Here is a 12,137-nt window from a genome sequence, read left to right as displayed (position 1 = left end):
ACACGCACACACACACTCCGGAGCTGATAGCTATTTCCTCCCTCAGCCCCACTCCCCTGCCTCTGCCTGCTGGTGACTCGGTGACTCGGTGACTTGTCTGGCTGCCACCAGAAGCTGTCTCTGGGGCTGGAATCCTGTGCTCCTTCTGTGCCCAGGTAAGGAAGCAATAATAGCCCAGGGGCTCGGCAGCCTTAGTGCCCTCTCTGGATCCACGAAGGCACAGTTTTAAGTCAGGATGGCAGAGGGCTGGGTTTCCCGAAGACTGGAGGGGACACACTGCTCAGAGAAGCAGAGGGCACAGGGGTAAGCACAAAAGCCTCTCTTTCCAGACTCACAGCAGTCTGGGTGGGAGGATGACAGGGGCAGTCTTAGGGTAACTGATTCTAAAAGCTTGCATTCCCTGCCCCTAACCCCCGCCCAAAGCAGGACCCTGGCTGCTGGGCTCCACAAGACTCCCGGGAGGCTGGGGGCCGACTCCATGCAGCCAGAAAGACTGATCCCGATGGGTCCCCAGGGTGTAGCAGGACTGTGCTCTCTGAGCATCCCCATGAGAACTGGCAAGAGGCTGCTGCGCTGAAGGGAATGTTCCAGTGCAGAGAGGGGATGGCATTCATCTGTCTGCAGGGTGGAGTCCCAGCTATACCACTGCAGCTGAGGAATGGTGGGCAAGTTGCTATGCTTCTCTGGGCCTCAGTTTTCTCTTCCGAAAAATGGGGTCTCACAGGGTCACCGCGAGCGTAATTGTTCTGCAAACTGTAAAGCTTGAGAAGCCTAAGCATTCTTGGGGAGCACGGGCCCAACTGCTCCCCCCGCCCCGACCTGCCTGCGATCCTGGGGCTCATCTGCTTGGAAGAGTCTAGTCTGATCTCTTGGGGCCTCGCCTTCCAGAGGCCCATGCTACCTGGAGAAGACTGTGGGTTTTCTCATCCCGGCCAACAGTGTTACCCCTGGAAATGTGAGTACTGAAGACCACCCCCCGCTTCCTTCTCTTCTTGGTTACGGCAGAGGTAGAGGAAAGAGAACACAGTGAGCGTTAAACTGTTGCTTCCCCGCTTGTCTGTTATTTGGGTGGCTTGAGCCGCGGCTTCCACGCCTGTAAAATGGGATGGAGTGAAGGTCTAGTGCCTTTTTTCTAGAGTCCTGAGCAAGAGAGCGCTTATGTAAAGGACCTACTGGAATCTCTGGCGCATAGTGGGGCCCCAGGACAATCTGAATTCCCAATCCCTGCCAGCCATCCTATGCCTCCTGCCGGCAGCCTCCCCCACCACGCCCCTGCCCCCCTGCCCTTGTGGATCTCAACCAGCCTCACATCAGGAAGTCTTGGGGTTTTGATGAAGCTGTGGGTGTGCACATCTGGGGTGTCCGCACATCTGCCAGAGGCTGGCTTCCCCAGCGCTCACCTGAGTAGTTTCTCAATCACTACCTGCTGAATGAATGCGTGAGTCAGTAAAGGAATGGGTTTCCTGGGGCAGGAGGGTGGCCCGGCGCCCTTGGGCAGATGGCAGTCTTTCAGCCCCATTGGGCCTCCAGAGTCCCAGTCTGGTAGTTCTCATGCCTAGCTCTCTCCCTCCTCTTATCTTATTTCCTCTCCAACTATGAGAGGAGGGGCTGGCTCCACCGGTCAAAGTCAACATACCCCACACGCCACGGTTGTGGGAGCAAAGGGCTGCACAGAGAAGCTGCAGAGAGGCAAGATCTGGGGGTGCTGTGGACAGGGAGGGCGCATGTCTTAAAGGCACAGCCTCTTCCTTCCACTCCCATCCCCCAGGCCGGCTGACTCACCCCCGTCCTTCAGGTGGGGCCTTGTTTGTGCCCCAGTGGCCCCGCGGGATTGGGAGTCCTGCATGGCCTGGCCTCGCGTGTGACCTTAGGGGACCTGCTAACAACAGTCACAATACTGACGCAGTGCTTCCTGTGTGCCAGGCTCTGCTCTAAATGTTTATGTATATTAGCTCATTGAACACTCCCAACAGCCCTATGAGCTAGGTCTTGTTATGACAGATGCCCATGTCCCAGAGGAGAAAGCAGGCCCAGGAAGGTTAAATGGCTCACCCAAGGGCATGCAGCTGGGATGTTATTCCCCCACCTGACTGCCTTGGCTCAATGTCACTGGTGCCCGGTGGCCTCATCTATACCATTCACGGGTCAGGTTCCTATCCCCTGGGGAGGGGGGGGGTCCCCTGCTGCCCTCGCTCTGCCTACCTCAGCACCCCCTCCTCTCCACCGCAGAGCCGGCCATGTCTGCCAACGTCACGCTGAAGCCGCTCTGCCCCATCCTGGAGCAGATGAGCCGCATCCAAAGCCACAGCAACTCCAGCATCCGCTACATGGACCACGTGTCGGTGCTGCTGCACGGGCTGGCCTCGCTGCTGGGCCTGGCGGAGAACGGACTCATCCTCTTCGTGGTGGGCTGCCGCATGCGCCAGACCGTGGTCACCACCTGGGTGCTGCACCTGGCGCTGTCCGACCTGCTGGCCACCGCCTCCCTGCCCTTCTTCACTTACTTCCTGGCCGTGGGCCACTCGTGGGAGCTGGGCACCACCTTCTGCAAGCTGCACTCCTCCGTCTTCTTCCTCAACATGTTCGCCAGCGGCTTCCTGCTCAGCGCCATCAGCCTGGACCGCTGCCTGCAGGTGGTGCGGCCCGTGTGGGCGCAGAACCACCGCACGGTGGCCGCGGCCCACAGGGTCTGCCTGGTGCTCTGGGCCCTGGCCGTCCTCAACACGGTGCCCTACTTCTTGTTCCGGGACACCATCCCGCGGCTGGACGGCCGCATCATGTGCTACTACAACGTGCTGCTCCTGAACCCGGGGCCCGACCGCGACGCCACGTGCAACTCGCGCCAGGCGGCCCTGGCCGTCAGCAAGTTCCTGCTGGCCTTCGTCGTGCCGCTGGCCATCATCGCCTCCAGCCACGCGGTCGTGAGCGTGCAGCTGCGCCACCGCGGCCGCCGGCGGCCCAGCCGCTTCGTGCGCCTGGTGGCGGCCGTGGTGGCGGCCTTCGCGCTCTGCTGGGGGCCCTACCACGTGTTCAGCCTGCTGGAGGCGCGCGCGCACGCCGACGCGACGCTGCGGCCGCTCGTGTGGCGCGGCCTGCCCTTCGTCACCAGCCTGGCCTTCATCAACAGCGTGGTCAACCCGCTGCTCTACGTGCTCACGTGCCCCGACGTGCTGCGCAAGCTGCGGCGCTCGCTGCGGAGCGTGCTGGAGAGCGTGCTGCTGGACGACAGCGAGCTGGGCGGCTTGGGGAGCAGCCGCCGCCGCCGCGCCTCCGGCCCCCGCCCCGCCCCCGGCCGCCCGGCCGCCGGGCCCCCGCGCCTGCTCGCCTGGCTGTGCGGCGGCCGCCTGGCGTCCGCGCAGAGGGCCCGGGCCCGGTCCCAGGACGAGAGCGGCCCCCTGAACCGGGCGCTGAGCACCACCTCGGGGTAAGAGGGCGGCCGGGGCTCGCCGGCCCGGGAGGCAAAGGAGGGCGGCGATGCCGAGCGAGAGCGTCCCGAGGGCGACGTCAGGCAGCGACCCAGGGATCTGCATTTTGCAGCGCCCGGCCTCCTGGGCCTCCTCGGTCTTTCTCAGAATCCTAGGCAGGCGGCAGGCGGGGCGGGATGCCCAGATTCTGCATTTCTAGCAAGCTCCCTGGAGACGAAGTCGGCGCAGGGACAACACACAGTGAAAACCACAAGATTTCTCCGACTGGGCAGTGGACTCCCGAGGCACGCAGGACACACTCCCCCTGAAGCTCAACTTTGTCAGATGGTGGGAGGGGGAGGGAGGGGAGTGTTTTCACATGAAACCAGTGATGGGTTTTGGGGTAGAAGACAGAGGGGAAAGGTTTGGGAAGCACTGGCCTGGTCTAACCTCTTCATTTAGTCCCTCAGCCACCGTGTACTGAGCTAGACGCTTTATCTCACAATCTGGACGGTACGTTCCATGATCAGACTGAGGCACGTGGAGGTTCATCCACGTGCCCCAAGTGCAGGGTCTGCACGCTGACCATGAACCATCACACGTTCCCCTGCCCCAGGTAGAAAAGCAAGGCCTTTTCTATAAGGCTTTTCTTATAAAGTAGCAAAAGCGAGGGCTGTCGTGGTCAACCGGGGCTAACCCAAATGCAACGGGCATCTTTGCTGAAGGTCTTCTCATTGTTTAGTATTTCAACGTGTACGGCAGCCTCGGAGACCCCAGCACGGGACATTTCCTTGCGAATCTGACACCTGTATAGGCCTGGTATTCCATGGGATGCCCTGTGGGCAATGCTGGTAATCCCCAAATCTTTGCAACCCACCTCCCGACTAGCAGCCACTGGACAGCCGTGCCTTCCAATGTGCAGATATAAGGGGTAGCTCGTCCCTCCCTTGTAGCACATCCACTGTGCCGCGTGCTTCCTCTGCCACCATGGACTGGAGGACAAAGATCGCTGTGCTTAGGTCTGCCCCGAGGCCAGGCACAGAGTTGCTGCCAGTAACTGGTGGGTGAAACGTCTGTGGGAGAGCAGAGAAACCCTCTTGGGCTCTCGGTCCAGTGCTGCCTGTGCCACTCCTGGCTGGGGTCCTGGAGACTGGGCTGGCCAGCTTACCGTTTGCCACGGTGCTGGGCCTTGCCCACAGTAAGTGCTCAGCAAACGGGTAGTAGTAGATGCACAGCTGGCTGAACAGACACCCCTCTTAACACCTCGCCATGCGCCCTGCCAGCCTCCCCTCACTTGTCGCCGCCTGACGCACAATGCCGTTTTCTTGTTTATTAGATTTTCTCCGTCAGAATGAAAGCTCCTTGTGGGCAGGGGCCTTTATATTCCCCAATACCTAGAATTGAGCCAGTATACAGCAGTGTTTCAATAAATATCTTTGATGCAGACTGCGTGGCGTGAAGCCAATCTCTGGGGCTTCTGCAGCGTCCGGTACAGGTGAGAGGGAGCTGGGGGAACCTGGCTCCCTGCAACCTCCCCGCCTTAATCTTTCAGTGTGGAAAAGGAAGGGGAGCTGGGCTCAGTCTGCCGGGCGACAGGGTCAGTGGGCTGCAGAGGGACCTAGAGCAACCATTGGGATGGTGTGAGGGGAACTGGTTCCTGACTGCAGCCTCCTGGCCTGGGTTGGACCCATGACCTTGAGACAGAAACACACATTTGGGGAATCACCTTCCAGATGTTAGCTCCCCGAGGAACCAGAGAATTTACTCTTCTTGGTTGCAAGGCACTTGAAGGAGGGGGAAGGAGGCGGGGGGTGCTGAACCTCTTCCCTCCTCTAGTCTCTGCCGGGCCCCAGAGTCCTCAAAGGCTCAGAGCCCCTCTGGGGTGGGGTGGGGTGGAGTGGGGCTAGAGTTACAGGGCCGAGACCCGCAGAGGCACGTGACAGCGGCTGGAGAAGTGCGGTGTCTGACACAGTGGTGGGCCACAGATGGCCTCTACGTGTCCCGGACTCAGACCTTGGCCGCTGGCCGCTGGGGGGGCTGCTTCTGCAGCAGCGGCAGCGTGTCCCGCTTCTCGATGGAGCGAAGCTGCTTCTTCTTTGCCCGCTTGAGTTTGGCAGGGTTTCGGATCTGGGGGTGGGGTGAGGAGAAGGCGTCAGTGCAGTTGTAGTCTCTGCCCTGTGCCCCGGGAAGGGAGGCCTCCCCACGGGAGCCTGGGTCATACGCAGCAGGAGTGGAGGCCGCGAGGCAGGGCTGCCGAGGTCTCTCGAACACAGCGCCCAGCCTGGCCGTGGTTCAGGTCCCCCGAGCCAGACAACACTCACCACTTGGACGACCTCTGCCCTCCGCTCATTCTCCAGGCGGCGTTTCAGGTTCTCGGCCCGGCGCTGTTTCTTCTCCTGGAACACACAGAGGACGGGGATTTGGGTCTAGGAGCTGAGGCAGCCCCGGTCTCTTAGGCCCCAGAGAGCTGGCTGAGTTCCCAGGGAGGAGGAAAGGCCCTCCACCCCGGCCCGACTGTCGCTGGTGGTGTGGCCGGGGGAGGGCCAGCGAAGAGGTATGCCCGTGGGACGAGAGGCCCACGACGGCGGGAAGTTCCTGACTGCAGCGGACAAGGCAGGTGCCTGGTTATGCGGCTTAGATAGGAGGATGGTCGGGGGAGGGAAGACACAGGTGGTTCCCTACTTGGAAACTCGGGCACGTGCACCACGGCCCCTGGCACCAGCCCCTCATCAAATGCCAGGGAAGAGGGGTGGCCTGGCCCTCTCCCTCACTCCCACCTCCTCAGGGTCTCCCCTAAGGTTCGTCCAGGCGTGGGGCTGGGAAGGGTGGAGGCTGTGGAGAAGAGGCTCCCGAGCTATCTGGCCCCGGCTCAAATCTCAACTCTGCTACTTCCAGATGGGTGACCTTGGCCAACTCGTTTAACCTCTCTGTGCCTCAACACCCCATCTTCAAAGTGAGGAGGGTTACATAGGATTGTCCTGAGGAATAAATGAATGAGTACATGCACCGGCCCTGGAATGGTACCCGGCCTCCTGGGAGCACTTCGAAGATGAATCTAGTTGGAGTCTGTATTGGGAATGGGGAGTCCAGTGTCTTCTGGCTGTGGTGACTGCTGTCCCTGGTGGGGCCCGAGGGGATGTCGGCCCCGAGGCCGCTGTATGGTCAGGAGCCTCGCCTGGCCTCTCAGCGGAACAGGGGTGGCCTGGGCCCCCGGGGAGAAAGGAGAAGTGAGACTTGGGCTCCCATCAGGGGACCGGCTGGGCTGGGGGCTGGGCAGGGGCGTTCCTGAGGGGCGGTGACAAGAAGGCCTGTGTTGCCCAAGAGGGAGTCAGGGCCACACAGGAAGTGAGACAAGGACTTGGCACACGGCAGCCGCTTCAGTATCTGCAGGGCCTCGGCCACGGGCCAAGCTGGGGCGGCTCGAAGCAGGCGACGGATGACGGAATGACTGGCTCAGCCCTTTCCCTCAGTAAGCAGACTCGGGGTGAGGTGCTTCACTCCTCCCGTGACCCTGGGATCACTAGGCAAGTGACATTCCTCCAGTAATGCCAGTCCTGGTGTGATGGTCCCTGACCCATATTCTGTGTGCCACCCTGGGGCTTCCCGGAGATCGGGAACCTCTGAGAGGGCATTTCTGGCCTGGGGAAGAACGTCCGGGAGACAGCCGGAGGAATGTGTGGGGTATCCACTTTGCTGACGCATGGTGGCTGCTTCTTGGAGAATGATGGCAACAACTCCGGGGATGAAGCTTTTCTACCTGAGCAAGGACCCTAAGCCCATCTCACCAAATGCTTCTATCATCAGTGAGGGCCACTGGGGGGGCCTTGTCCCGGGCTCCTCCCCATCATCGAGTGTCATATGGAGCCCTGGGCAAAGCTGGACGTTCCACTGGGCTTCCCTACCTGGGGTCCCAGACCCCACTTCTGCTTCTAGCCTGGTGCCCTGCCTCCCTCTGGGCACAGGTGGGAGTCCCCGTCTCCCCCACCCAGGCCTATCACAGCAGTCACCGGATCAGGCCCCTGAGCTCCAGCCTCAGCCCGGCTGGCTGGCCCCTCACCTGCCGGCGTCTCTCCTTCTCCTCCTCCAGGTGCCGAGCAAAGTCCTTGGCCAGCTTCCTCTCTTGCCGGTCCTTCATCTTCCGCTGCCAGGATGTGCGCAGGGGCTTGTCCTGAACCATCTGGGAGAACCTGTGTGGGAGATGACGGGCACTCTTGTAGTCCGTGGGGGGCACCAATGCCCACTCTCTTCTCGGCTCTGGACCTTCTACCCCAGAACCCAGGGAGAATGACATCCCTACCTGCCTGCTTGCCAGGCAGTCAGCCCTCCGGGTCTGCAGAAACTTGGGGCAGGAATGGGCCCCACTCATGCCGGCTGCCATTTCTTAAGCCCTATTATGGGTCTCTGGGACAGGTACTTTTGTCCTCTCCATTCAACAGAGGAGCAAACCAAGGCCAAAGAGGTTGAATCATCGCCCAAGGTCACCTTGTACCTGAACGGCAGTCAAGACTGAAGGCTGTCTATGACCATAGTCCAGACCACACAGCCTTTCTGTAAAGTTCTGCTGCTTCCACCAAGCAAAGTCAGCTTGGGTGCTAATGCTTCTGGAGATAGGGCTCCCTCCCTCCGGGGCCGGCCTGTTCTGTTTCAGAACAGCGCGGGTGGTGAGGGGCCTCTGTAATGAACTCTTCAGAATCTCTCTCCCCAGTAGGGGGAATGTAAAAGGGGCAGTAGCATTAGAAGGTATCGGGGACGTCCTGGTGTTCCTGAGTGTGAGAGTGACATTACAGTCACAGGACAAACGGGATGGTCTCTGTTAGAATGCATACTGCAAGGATGTACACGTGGAATGATCCATCTAGGATGTGCTGGAAAATACTGCAGGAAGAAAAAGAAAGTTGAGCAGGTGATGAGACCATGGGGGTTCACTTAGCTATGCTCTCCCCTTTTCCATAGGTCTTTCTCCTAGAACTATCTAAAGTCTTCCTGGGTGTCCCGTGGGCCTTTTCTCCTTAGCAGATCCTCTCCTAGTGGCCTTTTTGCCTCCCCTACCCATTTCTTGACTTCTGAAATTTCATCCACTTTCATCCACTTCTTGGTCCCTTATATGGGACCCCAAGTGGTCACAGGAGGTCAGCGGGCCCGCCCCAGCCTCTGAAGGCTGTGGTGCACACAGGGCAGAGCCCATTCCCCACCGTGGGGAAAGGTCAATCAATTCTGCTCTCCTGGGTCATCTCCCCACCTTCTTGCTCCGCAGGAGTCTGGTACGCACAGCCTGGACCTTGACCCCAGGCCTGTCCACCTTCGGCCGAGTTCTGACCCGAGAACACCCGCCTGCCCCTCCACACACACACACACACACACACACACACACACACACACTGCTCCTTCGCCCTCTCCCCAGGGACCCGGTGCTGAAGACCTGGCTTCCTAAGGCCAAAAGGACGGGGCTGAGCACAGACTTCCTCCCTACCCCAGTTGCGAGAAACCCAAAGGGACAAGAAAGTGGGGACTTGGATGCACACAGAGCTCCAGGACACAATGCTGCATGTTTCTAGAGCAGCACAGCCCGGCAGAACTGTCTGTAATGCTGCAAATGCTCTGTATTTACGTTGTCCTGTAAGGTGGCCTCCAGTCGCTCTGTCAGATGAGCACGTGAAATGTGGTTGGTGTGACGGAGGAATCGGAATTTGGGGGTTCTTAAATTTTAATCCACTTAAATTTAAATCGCCACATGTGCCCGGCGGCTTAGCTACTGGGGCGGTGCGGTTCCAGAGCACTGGCTTTACCTGGAGGTTGAAGGCAGGCAGGCAGGCAGGCAGGCAGGCCGGCCTGGGTTTCAGGGCCTGAATCCACTGCCTACTACTTGAGTGACCTTGGGCGAGGTAGCCTGGGTTTCGGCGACTTCCCACGTTATACAGAGACGAGAATGGCTCCTGTTCCGAAGGGTGTGGGATGATCAATGGAGACAAGGCTGGAGAAGCATTTAGCGCATGGTATGTACCCAATAAACGCCACCCTTCAGAGAAGGAAGACGGCACACCCAAGGAGTCCTGTGCAGGTGTCATTTGACATCAGTCTGGAAGGTGGGGCTGCGGCCAGGCCTTCCCAGCTGACTGCGTCCCTCCGCAGGCCTCCTTTCGGATACCTCCTGCTGCAGATGCTACCTCGCCGGTCTCTGGGCCCACTCACCACCCGCCGAAGCTGCTTCCTCAAAGACCCCATACATCAATTCAACGGCCCTCTGGCTCTTATCCACAAGCCCGGCCTGCAGCTTCTGAACCTGTTGTATTTCTACTACAACTGCCTCCTTACTGGTCTCTCGGCTTTCACCCCTGACCTCCTAGCGTCGGATATCCCCTCCCCGCCCCCCATTTCTCCCCACAGCCTTGATTTCCTCATATGCAAAACGAGCAGAATCTTAACACCAGCTGCTTCACGGTACTGATGTGCAGACTAAATGCCACGACGCGTGCCGGTCCCTCTCTTTGCAAGGCCTTTGCCCTGGCCAACCCTCACCAAGATGCTTAGCAGTATTCTATACACTCAGGGCTTGGTAATACTTCTTATGACAGAGACAAATAACTGTTAACAGGTACAAGGTGGTGAAGGCCCCCCGGCTTTTTATCATGTTATGGCTGCTTTACTCGCTTCTGCTTCCCTCTCTAGGCAGAGGGCAAAGATAATGCTTGCTGAAGGAAAACACAAATAAGGTGTTACAGGAGAGGTCCACAGGTAGTCTGAGGAGGAAAGCATCACATAACCTTCCAGGGCACGGTCTCACCCTCCCTGGGTTCCCGGGGCATTTTACCACATTCTGATTATAATTAGCTGTTTGTGTGAGACCCCCAAAATGTGAACTCTCTCCAACCCAGGGCCCGTCTCCAGGCGGCACTGGCACCCCAACACCACAGAGAACCACAACCCTGCCCCGCGGTCTCCAACTTCACCTTTTCTTGGAGCGGTCCTTCCACACCCGCCCCGATTTGGGCTTTCCCTTAGGGATTACAGGAACCTCCTCCACCTCCTTCAACTTCTTGGACGCTGGGGCCTGGGCTGAAGAGCTCGTCCGCTTCTTTGCCCCGAGGCCGCTTCTCACCGTCTCGCCGGCCGGAGGTGGTTTGCTCGGCTCATGCTGACCCCGGGGGGAGCCGGGTGACTGCGCTGTCAGCTCCTGTAGTGGCCGCGAGGGCTCCGGACCCGGCGCTTGCTGACCCAGGTAAGGCTCTGGTGATGCTGGGCCCGGCTGCAGCTGATGTCGGGGAGACCCCGGGGCCAGCTCCTTCTTATTCAGGGCCAACTCCGAGTCCAGTTCTTCTTGGGCCTGGGAGGACTCTGCGGACTCCCCACTTAGCTTTGGCTGAAATCCGGGGGATTCTGGACCCGACTCCGGAAGTATTGGGGGCGACTCCGGGCCTGGATCTTGCTGGCGCTGGAGGGACCCTGGGCCCGGCTCTGGCTCCCTTCGGGGGGACCCCAAGCCTGCACCCTGCGGTAGAATAGGCGATCCCGGGCTTGTCTCCGGCTGACGTCGGGGGGACTCCAGGCCGGGTTGCCGCGCACTCCGAGGTGACCCGGGCTCCCTCGTTTCTTCTGGGTCCGACCTGAACTCCACAAGGGCCCGTCTCGCCTGTAAAACTGAGCTGGGGGTGTCGGGGGACTCAGGGTTTAGGCCTTCCAGCCGCCGGCTGCGCCTGAGCGGTGTATCCATGGTGGCGCCTGTAAGTTTCCAAATTTCACCCACGTGCAGCCGCGACCGTCTCTGCGGCTACCGGCGCGGTCCTATGACGTCAGGGGCCGCCCTATCAGCGTGGGGCAGGAGGGGCTGTTGCCGGGGAGACCGGGTCGGTGTTGGGCGGAGAGGCGGGATCGACGGCCCGAGGGGGCTGGGCTTACAAGGCGCGTGCGCAAAGCGCTTTGGCGCATTTACCCCCCGGGGATGGCTCGTTCGTGGGGTGCGTTTGCCTTTCGTGCAGTCTTACTCCCCCGGGGTGGAGGAGAAGAGTGTGCAGGCAGAGAAGGGAAGGGGGTGGGTGACCCATTCCCGGGGGAGACGAGGATTGGGAAGAGGTCCAGGGCGCCTGTAGGCAAGGCTGGGTGGAAACTTTGCGGCGAACTCACTCCTGTGCCATTAATTGGACGGGGGTCCCACCCTCGGGGCCTCAATTTTCTCATTTGTAATATGGGTGATTTTGCACGAGCTTAGGTATATCGAGAATCATCCTGACGGAGTACTCATAACCACCAGAGTTAATGCTCTGTAGCGAATCCCAGAAGCGGGAAATGTGAGTCTTGAGTTGCATGTTAAAGGTAACCCTTTCTTCCTTCTCCCATCCCGTGCTTAAGTATCTATGGCTCTCCCTTTTCAACATTTTCAACATTCATGCGTGAAGTTGAGGAGCTGGTAAGATGCACCACCTTTTGTCCTGTGGCCCAATTGCACCTTCAGCCCCAGTTCTGGAAACAGTGCTCAGATCATCACTGAGCTGCTTTTTAGCCAAGGCAGAGGTCCTTGCTGCAGGGTGTGAGCCTGCCTTCTCCCTTCTGCTGCGAGAGACCCAGGAGGAAGTTTTGATTCACTCACAGCGTGAGTCTGATGACGAACATCTTAGAAGCTGCCCAGCTGTATCCCAGATCTTCAGTGTTTCCTTAGAACTGCCTGGGGATGGCCCGCAGGGATCCCAGGACCCTGTCCGGCTGTCCCACTGGCTTCTTTTACAGATCACTCTTTCTCCA

The 12,137-nt window shown here is 59.6% G+C and overlaps 2 protein-coding genes across 3 annotated transcripts; one reads left to right on the top strand and one right to left on the bottom strand.

Moving 5' to 3' along the window:
- Positions 1-16: 16 nt before the first annotated feature.
- PTGDR2 (prostaglandin D2 receptor 2) lies at positions 17-4,850 on the top strand. Of its 2 annotated transcripts, XM_043581267.1 has the most exons (3): positions 17-155; positions 889-955; positions 2,230-4,850. In XM_043581267.1, exon 3 carries the CDS (start codon positions 2,238-2,240, stop codon positions 3,426-3,428), a length of 1,191 nt encoding a protein of 396 aa, XP_043437202.1. In that variant the 5' UTR covers positions 17-155; positions 889-955; positions 2,230-2,237; the 3' UTR covers positions 3,429-4,850. The 2 variants fall into 2 exon arrangements, with proteins under 2 accessions (XP_043437202.1, XP_043437203.1); XM_043581268.1 differs by lacking the exon at positions 889-955.
- Positions 4,720-11,351, bottom strand: CCDC86 (coiled-coil domain containing 86). Its single transcript, XM_043581270.1, has 4 exons — positions 10,352-11,351; positions 7,462-7,591; positions 5,726-5,800; positions 4,720-5,531 (listed from the first exon to the last, which is right to left on the bottom strand). The coding sequence occupies exons 1-4, from the start codon at positions 11,110-11,112 to the stop codon at positions 5,412-5,414; spliced, it is 1,086 nt and encodes a 361-aa protein (XP_043437205.1). The 5' UTR covers positions 11,113-11,351; the 3' UTR covers positions 4,720-5,411.
- Positions 11,352-12,137: the final 786 nt, after the last annotated feature.

Source organism: Prionailurus bengalensis, chromosome D1 (assembly GCF_016509475.1).
Source record: "Prionailurus bengalensis isolate Pbe53 chromosome D1, Fcat_Pben_1.1_paternal_pri, whole genome shotgun sequence".
NCBI lineage: Eukaryota > Metazoa > Chordata > Mammalia > Carnivora > Felidae > Prionailurus > Prionailurus bengalensis.
Note: the sequence above shows the minus strand (reverse complement) of the source record. Positions and strands in the feature narration are given on the sequence as shown.

Bases quoted from the DNA above. Each gene is read 5' to 3' on its own strand.
- PTGDR2 (XM_043581268.1), top strand. From the start codon at position 2,238: ATGTCTGCCAACGTCACGCTGAAGCCGCTCTGCCCCATCCTGGAGCAG.
- CCDC86 (XM_043581270.1), bottom strand. From the start codon at position 11,112: ATGGATACACCGCTCAGGCGCAGCCGGCGGCTGGAAGGCCTAAACCCT. The intron at 7,592-10,351 runs GTGAAGTTGGAG...TCTCCCACACAG, and splicing joins AAGGACCGCTCCAAGAAAAG to GTTCTCCCAGATGGTTCAGG. The intron at 5,532-5,725 runs GTGAGTGTTGTC...CCCCACCCCCAG, and splicing joins GGGCAGAGGTCGTCCAAGTG to ATCCGAAACCCTGCCAAACT.